The sequence below is a fragment of the Manduca sexta genome, chromosome 6 (genome assembly GCF_014839805.1).
Source record: "Manduca sexta isolate Smith_Timp_Sample1 chromosome 6, JHU_Msex_v1.0, whole genome shotgun sequence".
NCBI classification, from domain to species: domain Eukaryota; kingdom Metazoa; phylum Arthropoda; class Insecta; order Lepidoptera; family Sphingidae; genus Manduca; species Manduca sexta.
This window is the reverse complement of record NC_051120.1, coordinates 1,459,117-1,475,292: the sequence shown is the minus strand read 5'-3', so window position 1 is coordinate 1,475,292 and position 16,176 is coordinate 1,459,117. Positions and strand designations below refer to the sequence as shown.

The 16,176-nt window shown below is 40.9% G+C and overlaps 1 protein-coding gene across 1 annotated transcript in view; it reads right to left on the bottom strand.

The window, feature by feature from the left end:
* Window positions 1–3,015: 3,015 nt before the first annotated feature.
* Window positions 3,016–16,176, bottom strand: part of LOC115440914 (protein unc-79 homolog) — a 47,938-nt gene continuing 34,777 nt past the window's right edge. Inside the window, 17 exon segments of the mRNA XM_037447504.1 lie at window positions 3,016–3,841; window positions 4,936–5,058; window positions 5,272–5,620; window positions 5,897–6,093; window positions 6,397–6,572; window positions 6,966–7,194; window positions 7,445–7,657; window positions 7,916–8,043; window positions 8,168–8,322; window positions 9,132–9,270; window positions 9,996–10,106; window positions 10,945–11,063; window positions 11,579–11,693; window positions 12,047–12,141; window positions 12,790–12,958; window positions 15,284–15,391; window positions 15,938–16,047. Coding sequence (XP_037303401.1) covers window positions 3,614–3,841; window positions 4,936–5,058; window positions 5,272–5,620; window positions 5,897–6,093; window positions 6,397–6,572; window positions 6,966–7,194; window positions 7,445–7,657; window positions 7,916–8,043; window positions 8,168–8,322; window positions 9,132–9,270; window positions 9,996–10,106; window positions 10,945–11,063; window positions 11,579–11,693; window positions 12,047–12,141; window positions 12,790–12,958; window positions 15,284–15,391; window positions 15,938–16,047 — 2,764 coding nt within the window. The 3' untranslated portion in view covers window positions 3,016–3,613.

Below are 16,176 nucleotides of genomic sequence, written 5' to 3'. Positions count from 1 at the left end.
AGATTAAAGGATATCTTGGCCAGTATTTTAATTGTCTTAAAATTAAAAACACGATGCAATAAAAGGCAGTCCGCCGATTCCAAATGTTAGTTATGCTGGTAGAGTTAAATATAGGTCAAATTTTAGATTGAACGTCAGGGGACCAACCGTTATTGCCACTAATTTGTATGAAAAATTACTGTCATGAAATTGAAAAAGTAATCAATATCATAAAGCCATCTTCATTAATTGAACATCGTGACGATTTCAAGCCGACATGAAACGGAGAAATTGATCCCATTGTTACATCACATTTTCGCATTGTTAAACCACGATAACTATTTCTTTCAACCAACCACGACTGTTAAAATGAACCTTAGTTCTTTAAAACAAGGTGTAATATAAAAAGTCACTGTTTAAGGATGGTAAATATAAGTTGGCAAGGATAATGCTCTGAGATGACGGACAGAAGTTCCCACGGCGTATTTGGTCATCGGATTGATTGATATTTGTTAGATAATCGGTACAAATGTCATGTATTGTTATGGACTGTTAGGGGATGGATGAATGATTGAATTAGCATTGTCTGGTGCTGCTGTTTCGGACAGGGTCACAGGTTAAGAGACTTGCTAAATGATTGTTGTGACATTTAAATTAAATTAGTTAACAGATTAGCTATTAGTAGTTATTAGTATTTTTAGTGAGTGCTTTACTATGCATCCTTTAAATATATTTTTGAGTGATTATTCGTACTGCAATAGACTCGCCTCTTTTCGCATTAGGAATACATATGGAGGAAAGTAGACGCCTCTGCAGTCAACCTACCTCTAAGAGGATAAAGTGCCTGCATGTGTATTAAATCGTAGAAGTCTTACGTGACTTTCAACCTTCCAAATAACTTTTACTTTCACCACTGCAATCCTTCCTGTTGCTGCATTCCAAAGTCTATCAATGAATGTCGAGATTACTGTTTTCCAAACGGTATTTAATTGTTTCAGATTCAATGCATTTAGACAGCGTCCAAAGTGTGGACAAATTACTAAAAAAAAAAATCTTTAATTTTCGTGTCAGCAGCGGCAAAGACAATCTTAATGATTTTTAAGGGCATTGGTCATGCATGTTTCTTTGGTATTTTTCTTGATTTGATTCATTGGCTTTGATTCATTGATTTATATAACTTAATGAACACAAACTACTTGCTTTTCTTAAAAGCCGACAACCGCCTCGTAATATCCTCAATAATGTGGATTAAAGGGCAGAGATTATTTATCAGGTAACCCACAATTTTTGCCAAATTTCTGTCGTATTATTTAGCGATTTCTAAGTTATATTACAAACATTCAAACATCTTCGCAAACCCACATCTATAATATTAATAAGATTCAATGAAATATCAAGACTGACAATTTCTGTAAACATAAAACTCCTTCCAAAACTATCATAGCAGATATTATCAACCGCGCATTCTTTGCGAAAATACTAACTTTTACTAAGTGATGTTAGAGCGGCTACTCTGTTGTAATTAATATCCGAAACAAGTAAATACTTGTAGTATGAAGCCTGAAGAGAATTTTAACATCAAGATTTTACTTCATATCCCCTATATTATACTTCATGTCACTTATATACGTCATATCGCTCACATAAGTACTTATATTTGGGGTTTTCTGCTCAATATCAGCCCGGAGCCTGGAATATGTGCCCGAGATGGTGATAGGCTCGTCTCCTAACACATAATGGGATGGCTAGATGAGCGCCGTGGTTGCACCTTTGTCTAACCCTTCGGGGATAAAGGTGTGATGTGTGTGGTACATGCATACCTACTTCATTTCCCTTATTTACTTTATATCGCTAAAGTAATTCTTGCCGCTTAGAATATTCTTCATATTTTTTAGAATCCAGCAAAACAAGCAATTGCGGTTCTTCTGATACATCGTAGATAATCAAGATCGAGTTCAAAATGAATCTCATTTGCATTTCTTTCTTTAAATGGAAATGAATTAAGGAAATTAAATATTTAAGATTCTGTAAATGACATAATATTCATTAAGGAGACATTTCGCAACTTTAGAAATACAATGACGCAAGTGCAAAAAACCGTTAAATTTACTTTAATATAATCCACAACATTTGAAAAGTGACAAACTATCGAATGCAATATCGACCTTTGAGTAATTACTAATTACTGAAAGTCGATGTTGCATTCTAGTTCTAAAGGTGCGATTGTTAATTTTATTTTACCATGTTACCATTCTCGCTATTCATGCTTACCATCCGACTAGCAGTCAATTGTAACATCTGTTATTTTTGTATATAACTGTGCCACAACTCGATACAGTGTCGATGGAACAATAGACGTGAGATGTTTGAGGTCAGATGTGGTCATATTAATTAACACAGCCATAACATTTGTTAAGGGTTTGTTAATTAATAGTTTTATTATGTAATTCGCTTCGAAAATGTATTTTAATCGTCAGTTCGACCCGAATGTTTCATATGCAACCCTGGTATGAATGATTGACTACATTGATATTTGTTTTCTTTTTGTTTTAATGTTGCAGTCGACGTTTTTTTATGTTGGTACAAATAGGTACCGCCCTTCCTTTCTGTATTATCACTGTACCTCTTTTTATTTCGCGGTGCATAATGCCTTTGCTATTACAGGGATTATAGATTTTAGTAAGCATTTAAAAGCCGAAGACCTTTTCATTTGCAGACTGAAAAATCTGTTGCCAGTGATTGGATATATATTATATCCGCCCGGATAGCGACCACCGTACACAGGGTGTTAAAACCCGCCATAGTGGCCCAGGTAAGTGTCGCGTTTCGGGATCAGCCTGTGTATCCGGTTCTAACAGGCCGGCATAATTGTGTCGATTGGCGAGGGGTAATCATCCCCCGTCGACATTTTATTGGACCCCACTCCACTTACTACCAGGTGCAGTGGAGTCACTTTGTCGCACGTATAAGCTTTACTTATATGATGAATTAATACTTTAGATTTATTCAATTCGTAAACAAAAATAAAACAAAATGTTCAACATCAATCATTTATTCAGACACACATCTAACATGATACATAAAACTTGATAATAAAACGTTAAAATCTATAAAAACATTTTGTAAACACCTACAAATACACACTTAGGCAACATGATTTCTTATTTGGCACTAATATTAGGACTAGATTAAATTATAACCGAATTTCGCCTTCCATTGCAGCGTCGGGACGTTGTCATTTGATCTGCCATTGTGACCACTATGTTTAAATAACATAGAGTTCAATATAAATTAAGATCAATAATCAAAATGATATTTTGGTTTCACTTTAAAAACCGATTCACATGATGTCTACAGAGTAGGTAGGTATCGTTTCGATACAAAATAAATATATAGTGTATACCACTTTCACCTAAAGTACACAAATTAAATTCTAATGAAATTATTTTCGTTTGTGCTTTTAATTCAGTCAGATTAGGAAAAGATACAATACATATTGCAATTTCCAGGGTTATAAACGATAAGAAAACGTCAAATACAAGTAAATAAGTTGTAGTTTCTAATTCCTGAGTTAATTTTAACAGAAGTGTTAGTAAGACATAGCGATGCAACTTTCCTTCAGAATATAATCGATTTATATGAAGTAGAAGGAGTGTGGCTGCATCTCTAGTTGTGCCATCTTGGTGAGCAGGCGGTGCAGGCGGCGCCGCTCCAGCGCCTCCTGTGTGCCTCCTGTACCCCCTGGGGAACCTGTGCCCCCTGCAGGCCCCGCGGTCCCCTGCGCCCCCGCCCCCCATGCCTCGGCCGCGGGGGGCGGCGCCGCGCGACACGCCGCCAGGCGCTGCGACACGTGTCGTGGCATCTAGACATGAGAGATTTATACTTTAATCAATTAATTGATGTTGTTGAATAATTATCGTTTAATGACTTCGATAGACTATCGCCACATTTATTGCAAATCTTCACGAATATATTGGTTTTATATATATCGATAAACTCTTCTTTAATTTCCTCATCATCATCATCAGCCTACAACAGTCCACTGCTGAACATAGGCCTCCCCTAGAGCGCGCCACATTCCTCGGTCCTCCGCTCTCCTCATTCTTTAAATTGACAAAGTAGAATTAATAAAACTGATCTCCTTATCCACAGTTATAATATCGATTTTGAATGTAAACATCGATATTGAAATGTTTTGAAATCGATAATACCAACATAATTATCGCATCAACATTGTAGACTATGATATTGTCGGTATCATGCTTATTTAATACTAGCTTTTGCCCGCGGCTCCGCCCGCGTTATAAAGTTTTTCGGGCTAAAGTTTTCCGTTATAAAAGTCACGCTATATATTTTCCCGGGAGCCTATGTTCTTCCCAGGGTCTCAAACTGTCTCCATACCAAATTTTATCCTAATACGTTGGGTAGTTTTTGAGTTTAACACGTTCGTGCAGACCGATGCAGCGGGGGACTTTTTTTTATGATATATTTTTGTAGAACTTTTTAAGAGGAACAATCCCGTCATACATTATTGTTGCATAACTTTAACCGATTACGCAGCGCACGCAACAGAAGCTCTCAAAACTAATAAATTGTCCCCGTTTTGCATCATGTTTCATTACTGCTCCGCTCCTATTGGTCATAGCGTGACGATATATAACCTATAGCACTCCAGGAACAAAGGGCTATCCAACGCAAAAAGAATTTTTCAGTTCGGACCGGTCGTTCCTGAGATTAGGCATTACTGCTCCGCTCCTATAGGGTATAGCGTGATGATATATAGCCTATAGCACTCCACGAACAAAGGGCTATCCAACGCAAAAATATTTTTTTAGTTTGGACCGGTAGTTCCTGAGATTAGCGCGTTCAAACAAATAAACAAACAAACAAACTCTTCAGCTTTATATAATAGTATAGAAGTATAGATTCATGTTTAACGCAAAGTTAAAAACTCACTTTGAACAGCGGAGAGTATAGTATGGGCGTCCACAGCGGCAGTAGCCTGGTCAGCACGGTCGAGTTGCACTCCAGCAGCGATTCTAGTAGACTCAGGAAATGGAGGTTCACGGTTTCAGCCAACTGTCAACAAAAATGTGGATGTAATCAAAGTTTGCTATTAGAAATGATTGTGTAAAAAATACGGAGTAGTTTTTGATTAGGTTATGATAGAGATGGAAGATGTGATCTTTGTATTTACAGATCGTCCAGTGTCTTTTCTTCTCATTATGTGAACTAGGGAACGTTTACCGCCGCCTGCCGCTCCAGTACTGCGGCCGCAGCGTGTACATTTACCAGCGTGGAGTGGTGCGTGAGATGCAGCACGGCCGGCACGAGCTTGCACCAGAAGTCGAGCAGCGCACACAGCGCGGTGCCGTGCGGCTCGCCCGCCGCCTGCCGCTCCAGGTACAGCGTCCACAGCTGGCACAGCAGGAAGGCGTGGAACAGCGCGCTCATGCGCTGCGGGCCCTTGCACTGCTCCACGTACGACGACATGATGGTCTGCACGTGGTCGATGAGGTGGCACGTGGCGTCGTGCGGCACGCACACGTGCGGCGCGCGCGCCCGCGCGTTGCACAGCGCGCCCAGCACCAGCCACGCCACGCCGCGCACGCGCCACACGCACTCGCCCACCTCGCGCGACCTGCGCGCCGTGGCGTTGTTACGATAGCCTTTCGAGTTAATGATCACTAATCACAAACTTCCGACAACAACGACAAAAGAACCGCGGTTACCACTACTCCCAAAAATAGATCAGGAGTATCAACTTTACTATCTTTCTGTCCCAAAAATAAACTCTCCCTCTTCAAAATCTATAACACATCCATAATTTCTTTATGAATATATATTTCGAACATCGACCATTAGACAATTTACATTCTTAACAATTCAGCTATATGGAAATTACGGTCATCCATACCCTGGTGGTGAGACGCTGAGCCACGGCATCATGTGCCGGTTGGTTTGCTGCTGCCCCCTATCGGCGCGTCCGCGACTGTGTTCCAACGCGAGCTCCATGGCGACATACTGTGCTATACCGCCCTTCACGATCGCGCCCAATGTGTCCTCGTTTAAACAGATCAGGTTGCGGTTTACTATCGATTTTGATACTGAACCCTGAGGAATAAGTTTCAAATTGTAATAACCTGCACGGTATTGCTGTGTTCATCTCTATTAAATAATGGACATTGAAGTCTATGTTTAGGAAACAAATTGTGTTAGAAAAACCTATATTGATTGTTCCTGAGATACGATTCCACCTTTCCGGTCCACAGACCTCATATGTCATAATTAGGCAACAGAGGCTACTTGAATCCCGAAAAAAACTTAAACACAAATTAAACCATAAATAAAAACTATTTAATTACAAATGTCTAAACACGAATAATCGGTCCAAAGACAAGATTTCTTCAGCCATACCTTGATCTTATTCAACAGATGCGGATCCTGGAGTAAGTCAATCATGTCAGGCAGGTGGGGCCGCATGCACTCCACGGCGCCGCTGCCGAGGTCCCGCGCCTCCGACCCGCTGGGTCCAGCTGTTAGCAGATCCCCTGTGTTCAGCTGTGGTGGTAGGAGCAGGGTGCACCCGTGACCTGAGGAGGTAAGGATTAGGAGATATAAGAAAACCTTATTAATTTTCAAAAATATTATATTTTGTACTAATCAATGAATGAAGCATGATAGTGATCCGTGATAGTGATGGTGGTACTCGTGGTAAATATTTCCGTCGCTTACTAATAGAGGGGGAATACTACTCTGTTCTGGGTTGAATAATATTAAATTCAGCTTAATAACCAAATCTGATTTTTTCAATGTTCAGTGATATTAAGTTATTCACGGTTTGTGTGGTGTTGCTATTGTTTACAGGCAGGCGCAACATTTACAAAAACACTAAATTCTTTTAACACAAAGTTTTCAGAAACCTCAGGAAAAATATATCATCGTACATAATATTCTGACTAAGCCTTATCGCTTCTCCTACTCACCTTGCAGCACAAACTGTATCAGTATGAACAGGTTGTCGTCGGGCACGGTGGTCTTGGTCCTGAGCGCTTGCATCAGCTCGTACACCAGCACGCGACACACCAGCAGCTTGTCGCGGTCGCGGCTGAACACCCGCATGCACACCACGCTCAGCTCCGATATCACTGACAGCTTGATCACGAAGTTCTGGATGCCGTAGCTGATGATCTTCGAGATTGGTTCGAGGATGCTCTGAGAGGAATGTAAAGTCTGTCTTTATCACAGCAGTCGGTAGTTATATTGAAGTAAATGGGTTTGAGTGGTAGGTGATTTTTTTTATTTATTCACACTCCAAAAAAAATGAGAACAGCCCCAACATTTATAGAGTGGTTTTTGGATTTGGAGGTGGGAAAGGAATATTGTTAAGGTTTCGGCAATTGCCACTGCAAGTAGTCTAGCCTAGTCTAGATGACTAGCGTGGTGGTGTGGTGGGGCGGTGTACCTTGTGCTGGTGGGCGGCGGGCACGCGCAGCGCGGCGGTGGCGGCGCGCAGCAGCGGCAGCACGTCGTCCAGCTGCGGCAGCAGCAGCGCCAGCGCGCGCAGCAACGCGTCCAGCGCCGCCACCAGCGCCGCGCACGCGCCCGCCGGGCCCAGCGCCTCGGGCGCCAGGCACTCCAGGTACATCGCGATGTTGTGCAGGATCAACGGCATTTGCTGTGACAACATGCGCCATAAGTCACAACTAGTACCTTGTTTTTACTAACATTAAACTAACGATCAAACTTCTCAGAATATGCCATAAAATACGACAAGACTGCCCACGTCGTTCGACGATGATTGGCCGAGAGACTACTTCGTGTCTCGCGTTTTGATCTTTGGACCAATTATAATCAGACGACACAAAAGTTCGTGCCGTATTTGTTATCACATTCTACGGACGTAAAATATTTCGTCCACAGAAGCACCATTTACCTCAATAGGCAAAGTTTTCTTCGAGTTGAGATGCTCGATGACGAGCTGCAGAGGTCCACAAGGGTATAGCTCGTTGAAGTCCACGAACGCCTGGGCGATGCTCTTGAAGAATATTATGCGTTGTTTTTCTGTAAGCAATTGTAAATGATTACCAAATAGAGTTTTATTGTTGTTTAGTAAGGTTAACGTCAATTAGTTTAGTAAACTCCTCAGACATGCAGTGAGTCAGTGAGTAGTTCGGTTGGACATTACCGGGCGTCCTCTGCAGGAAGATCTGCAGGAAGACGTTGTTGGGCGCGAGGCGGTGCAGCACGCAGCGCAGGAACTGGTGCGCCACGAACACGGCGCTGCCCGGCACGCGCGCGCCGCTCTCCGCCTGCCACGGGCTGCGCCCCGCCTGCGACACCCTGCACGCACCACGGAACGTAGGGATTCATCATCATCAGCATCCTCCAAATATTTCCAGATCGACCTATTGGAAGCGGCCCGCATCCAGCGACCCCTTCTTTGAGAGTTTTTTATTAGGTAATGGTGGGTAGACGTCCGACGCTGCACTTGCCAGTTCGTGGTCTCCATTCCAGAACGTTCTTGACTACAATATATCAACAAAATGTAGATTGATGGATGGACGGAAGTGTGGTTCGTAGGTTTCAAGCTGCCGTAGATGTTTTATATCATGTCATGTATGGGCGGACAAGTCAAACATAGCCCGACTTACTTTGCATGAGGCGCCATCTATTGGTGTATTTTATCAGTGAGTCAGAGATGACTTTATTTTGTTATTTGACTTTTGGTCTCAGATGTATGACCTACGACCCTGAGGGTCTACTTCGAAAAACGAAATCCGTAGTTTCGGATGACGGATCGCACATTTTGGTACTACAAAGTGTTACGGATCCGATGACGGATTCGACGACGGATCCGATCCGTTCATCGCAATATTTAAGACATGGAATTTGTAAGAACTTATACCATCCCTTTTTAAAACCATCTGCGAGAATGAAGTTCCACTGCTTTCTCCAAAAAAAATATCCGAAATATTGATCCTACCACTAAGGTAAGCTACAGAACTGTGACGGATCCGAAGTAATTTGGTAGTAGAGTTAAATCTGAAGTTCGTCGTTTCTTCGTTTCGGACTGACGTTTCGTCGTTTGTTTTTCGGAGTAGACCCTCAGAAATCGTAGTCAGAACTCTTAAAACCAATCCGTCCCTCACCTGCCCACAGCGCGCAGTAGTTGCGGCAGGCTGGGCGCGGCGGCGGCGGGCTCGCGGTGCACGAACGTGGCGAGCGCGATCACGCACAGACCCACCTCCTCGTCGCTGCACCACTCTGCTGCCGATCCGCATTCACCGCCTGCCAGAACAAGGTTGTCGAAGCTTTAGTGATGGTTCAGGCGCCGCGCAGATGTTATACTGCCAAGAAATATTATACTACTATGAAAATTATTTGCTGGAATTGCTGAACCACTTTTTGACACTTTATGTAATTCTTGGCAAGGTGACAACGTCTGCGCCGCTTTTAAAAGGTCTAATCTTTTTTATCGTTATACAAAATACCTATTGTTAGCACAGTGCAGTTAAATAATGTCCACAAACGAGAAACTAACGTCTCATAGCAAGAATTTAATTAACAAGAAATCTTGCAAAAGTTGACTGTCTGGCTTCTACAAATTTTGAAGTTTGCAGGACTTGCGGCAAGTGGTATGTGTACTAACTGTTGAAATATGATTGCTAGTGTAAACTTATAACAATAATATATTGGTATAGGAACTTGCTAGTCTAAACTTCACAAGATTTTTTTATACGTGCACGGCAAAGTAACCCCACTGCACCTAATGATAAGAGGAGTGGGGTTCAATAGAATGTCGACTGACGAGAAATGATTAACCCTCGACAGTCTACACAATTAACCGGCCTGTTGGAACCGGATATACACAGGCTGATCGCTGAACGCCACACACTTACGTGGGCCACTATGGCGGGTTTAAGCACCTTGTGAATGGTGGTGTAATTCAGGCGGATATAAAATATATCCTACCACCAGCAAACCACCTGGCTAGGACAGTACACACGACTCACATCGGTAGCAGAGCGTGGTGTCGGGGCGGGGCGTGGTGTTGGCGTGCGCGGCGCGGCGCCCCGGCCGCGTCTCGTCCTCCCACCAGCCCCCGCTGGCTTCACCACCACTCTCTACAAACAAGTTTATATTGTAGCAGCGCAGTAACACCATCGCACCAGACGCTCCATTATTGGTCCATGTGATCTTCCGACGACTGCGACAGAGGCGCCGCATAGCATCGTGCCCATGCAAGCCCGCTAGCTTTGCTCCTATTAGCCGTCCTAGCAAATATACGCTCCAGCTGTGCATTGGGTGTTAAACTAAAATTGTATAAGTCTACGGCTCAGCAGTTAATAAAACAGTCCAGTTTACTACTAGTTGCCAGTATTTTATTTATACACTAGTCCTCACAATATTAAGTCTGTGCTGAGTGCCATTTTCTTGACCATGTCTTGCTTCACTTAATTTTTTCCATCTTTGAGAATGTAATTATTAGTATCATTAACGTATATTCTATAGACACGAACGTACATACTAAACTATTTATTCAAAATCAGGAGTTAGAACTAAAGTTCGCTGCAGCGCTAAAACATCAATCGTCGTATAACCAAACTTTAAACATGCCGTGTTAAAGCGATTTGAATAGAATATAAGTAAAATGGCAACCATTACCGGATTGAAATACACTTCAGTTGAACACAGTGAATGCCAGATCTAGTAAGTAGTACATATATATCGGTGATTAGTATTTCTATTTAAATACTATTTATTGTTAATATTGGTTATCTGCAGACATGACCCAAACAAACTTTGTATCAGCCTATAATGTCCGAATGTTGGGCAAAGGCCTGCCTAAGATCTTTCCATGAATCACGATCCTGCGCATAATAACAAACAAACAGCAACTTAAACACAAACAAACTACAGTGACTAACTTCAGATCAATCAAGGAATATCCGATTGACATACCTTGCTGATGCGGCGGCGCTGATCCCCGGTCCCTAGAGGGATGCGGTGGTGGGTGTGACCCCTGCCCCGGGACGGCTGGCGGGGAGCCAAGCTGTGCCCCTTGACGCCATAGACGGCCCCTGATAAAATCGAACATATAAGTGTATTTCAGGGCCAATAAATACAGCAGAATTGACGGTGAGTATAGTACTAACATGTAAGTGATAAGATGTCATCCCGCACACAATTGAATCACATCATACGGTGAACCTCAATGAATCTTTGGGAATATTACTACCCCCTTATTCATGGACGTTTTTTTATCTGAGGACGGAGTAAAGCTGTGATAACAAGTCTGTTTCTCAGCTTTGCATATCTGACAGCTTGCTGTTTGTTCAGCTTTGTTTATATGACAGCTAATTAAATTCAAGTTATATCTCAATATTAGCTAATTACAACGGCCCTATGTCTACGCACGGCGAAGGCTACCATGCCGTCAGCACTGAGAAACAGACTTATTATCACAACAATGCTCCGTCCTTCGATAAAAAACGTCTATGAATAAGGGGGTTAGTCTTTAATCCGTTAGAAATTATGCAAGTAAATAGAAGGAAGGGTGGGAAATATTACTTTCAATTATAAATGACTGCAATACCTGTTACTCTCCGAGGACATTTTCTTGGTCAACTCTTGGGGCCGGTTGGTGGGCGTCGGGGTCGGCGTGAGCTCCTGGTCTGATCGGCTGGAATCCGTCTTGTCCATGGGATCATCTGGAATGAGGAGTTCGTCATTGTCTTTGCTTTATGGTTTTCAAAAATATAGAAAATTAATGTTTATTAAAATATACTCTGGTATTACATTTTATTTATTTATGTAATCTTTATTGTACCAAACAGAAAAAAATATACAAACAAGAAAAGACAGACAAAAAGCATATGTATATACAAATCGGCGATCTTATCGTTAATAATATTTGAAACTAATAAAAAAATAAAGTTTTTTTAATCAGAGGTTTTCGAAATTACTATACATAAATATGTTGTTTCATTTGACTATACTAAGTATGTTGCTATTGAAGGCGTGGATAATAATATATTGATATTATATATATAAAACAATTTACCTGGGGGTAAGCTCAGAGCCTCTCTCACTCTGTCCACTAACGCGTTAAATACCGGATACGGCTCTTTATTCGGCTTTGGACCGATTGGCAGTAATCTGAAATAAATAAAAAAATCCGTGTTTAGTCTTTATATGCCACATAGCAGGTACTGACATAGACACGGGTGGGGAAATGGATATTGATACAAGTAAGGCGCCGTTCAAGTATTATGTAACGCAATTTTTGAAGATTTTTGACCCCAGCATGTAACGCGCTGTAACGTTTTCCTGTACGCCCACGTCCCCCCCTCAAAAAGTTATGTAACTCAAAATTTTTTTTTTCTTCTAAAATTCACAATTATTTTACTCAAAATACCGGAAAGTCGCTAAAGTACCTTTGTTATTGTTTTAAAATAAAAAAAAAACAATGTTACATAACGCTTTGTACGCTACCCCCTCCCGCGCCTGTAACGCATCGTAACGTTTTACAAGACCCCCCTCTACCCTCCAAATTGCGTTACGTAATACTTGAACGGCCCCTAAGGATATGAGTAAATCGATAGATAGGCAAGTCGATAGGTGAGTAAAACGGTGGGATGGTAAGTCGCTTGATGAGCAATTGGTTAAATGGGTAAATATGGGACTTGATCTCTATAAAATCAATCCTTTGGTTGGATGAGTAATTTGATGTAGAGGGGGCTTATTAAACAATCTAATAGTTAAAGGTGACTAGATATATGGATATGTTTGGGTGAGGTGAGGTACCTCTCGGTGGGTGGTATGCGGAATGGCTGGTGCTTCCGGGGTTGTGGCGGGTTGGGCGGCGCCCACGCAACCTCCATGCGCGACAGCGGCGACTCCGGCGACGCGTACGACACGCCCGCCACACCCGACACACCCGACACACCCGACACGCCAGACGCGCCCGGCTTGCCTGCGCACACGCACACAACTAATTCATTGGAATGGTTCCAAACTAACAAACTAGTACCAGAGAGAAGGAATTGTAAAATAAACGTTACGACGTAGTAACAAAAATGAATAAAGAGGCAGTCTAAAGAGATAACAAGAAAAATAAAATGTAGCAAAAAGAAGAAATAATAAAGGTAGGAAAAAGATGGGAACGCCAAAAAATTTAAGAAAACGTAACTGAAGAGAAAGAATTTAACGCGAAAAACATGGTATTTTAATAATAATTCATACAACAAAAAATGCTGGTTTCAAAGAAATTGATACTAAACTTGATATTTTCGTTTTTAAAGGAATCCCCTATATCGACGGTCCTTATTAAAATGAACTGCATTTATTTAATACAATAAGGATCGAAGTGCTTATCGCCATGGTATTATAACACTAAACAAGCGATGTATATGAATACCAATGATAAAAGAAGTATAGAGGATGGGTAATATGGTCACGTGACATGCGGCACATTTCATGAACAAAATGGTGCCGACTCCGCCCCTTACAATAGTGATATGCTAATACCGAAAATTTTGTATCGACATCGAAGAATTAAGAGAGACAAACAAGCCCCAAAAAGATCAAATACGAAAGGGGTTAGGAACTACCATAATATAAATATAACAAACCATAATGTAAACAAACACACTGAAACTGATTTATAAGTAACAATTGTTAAACAAAGCAGTACCTGTTGTGACAAACATCCGGTTGTGTTTGATATATATTTGTATGTTGCACTATTCCTTGCTAAAAATTTAAGTTACAGATTAACCCGTCATGACTTGTCAAAATTTTATTTTCAAATATGTACAGGTAGCTGAATGTTTGCCGCCAAACATTGACAGCTACGCGTGTGACGGAAAAATAACCTTATTATGTAGTATATAAGGTTATAATCCCGTGACACACGCAAATGTCATGTAGCTGTCTTGGCTCGCCGGCGAGCCACGAGAGACCAAGAGTTAAGATATTTATTTAATACATGATAAATGGAATAAGATAGCGTAGCCAGCAATTATTTGGTTGGTTTTATTTTATTTTATTATTATGCTCTTTGATCGAGAAACATAACTATGGTTCAGCAAACTAAAATCAATGACCGTAAAAATGGTGGTTAAGATATTATAATAATTATTTGCAATAACAACAATATGATTATGTATCTATTTCCGTGCATGCAAAGGTTGCTCGAAACATAAGACCGCCAATTGTAAAAATATATCTTACATTTCATCTTTATGTTGTTTCTTTTATGTTTATCTATTCTTTTATGTAACAATTCTAATTTTATTCATAGCAATATATTAAAGTAATATTACTATTAGGTGAAGTATAATAATCATTACTATTTTACTTATCGGGAATATTGTTGGAAAACAGTTATCTTTACTCGCGTTAATTAAACGTGTGGTTTATGCATATCTTCTCAAAATGTAAAGAAATATGTATTTGGTGTAGGATTCCAATCACGTCGCTCAATATTCTCAATTCATTTTGCCTTGGTTTTAAATTTTTTGGTTATCTTAAAAAATATTCTAATTTCACTTAGTTTGTCGTTCTGAATAATACAATATTGATGTGTGCTCTAACATTCTTTCCAAAGACAAAAAACCGTAACTGATAAACGGGCGTCTGTTAAAATATCGATATCAATAATTTCTAAACAAATCCACCCACCCATCCCTAAGCTCGTGTGTAAACAAACATAATGATTTTAATGTGTATAAATCACGCCTAAAAGGGTCCAAAGCTTAACAAACCAGATCCACATATCATTTTAATTGATAAAAACACATCCCAAAAGTAATTATACAAAGATATTTGCTAATTTTCGGTAAAACAGTTACTAACCTATGAAAATATATTTCGGGGTCTTTCTTTTGTGAATTCGATTTGCATCCTTTCACACAACACTGAGTCATTTTCGAAACTTAACAAATACACTAATAAACACACTGAACAATTGAGAATATGATTATATTACTTTAAATTCAATATTTATGAAGATTTGTTTACATCGTCTGACACTACATGTACTTGCCGACTGGCCAGCATAAAATGGCGTTTCTGCCGCAAGGCGGTCCCAGTGTGTTGAAGTAAACGAAATAGTGCCATATGCGAAGAAAGCAATTATTTTGTCTTTTTTGTTGCGTTCCAAATAAGCTTTGAGTAAAAGAGATAGACATATATATTGACAATTCTGCGTCGATTTCCCTAACATAAATATAACTTATTCATATAGCTAACTTTTGAGGCCTGTCCTCTTTATATTTAGTCATTGATGAATACCCACACGGGCTCTTGGCGTGGTGGTGCGGCGGGGAGCGCGGCTGCGGCCACTGCGCGAACTGCCCGTCGCCGTTGGACGACGGCGCCGTGTCCGGGGACGTGCTGCTGCCCACTGACGAACAATCAGGCTACATCACCCACGGACTCTTGGCAATAGTTTCATTTGTTCTTGAGAGTACTTCTGGACCTAATGCTTAGGTTAATGCTGCTAATGATACAGGCTACAGTGACTAATGCCTACTTACATACATACATAGTATCACGCCTCTATCCCATAGAGGTAGGCAGAACGATGAATTACCACTTTGCACAATTTTGGCATACTTCTCGCGCTTCCTCCACCTTCATTAATCTTTTCATGCATTCCCACCGGATAAGGGTACTTTTGATCTGGCCTTTACTGAGAATGTTAGATATCTGACATTCGGAGGTTCCCTGCGGTCGACCCCTACCGGCTCTCCCATCCACATTCGTCTCATAAACCTTTGTCAGTCTCTTATCATCGATCCTCTCCAAATGTCCAAACCACCTTAGCGTAGCATTAGCATACCCTACTGCCTACTTTAATAAACTTATCCCTACCTACTTTAATATATTACATCATTGAACCCTTAAGGTAATTTTATATTACTACAACCAGAATAAGCATGTTGCATACCGACAATTCTCTTCTGCTTGCCGAGGATCTTGGCGCGCGGCGACGTCTGCTGTCCGTGGAGCTGCTCGGGCCAGATCTCCACCGACTGACCACTCATGGGGGTTGACTTTCTATATTAAAAAGAAATGACAATGACTTCTTTCGAAATTATGAGATTATTTGATCATACACAAATATTGCCTAAAATAAAATCATAGAGTAGACCATGCCTAATTCCTGATTGATCTGTATCATAAAGT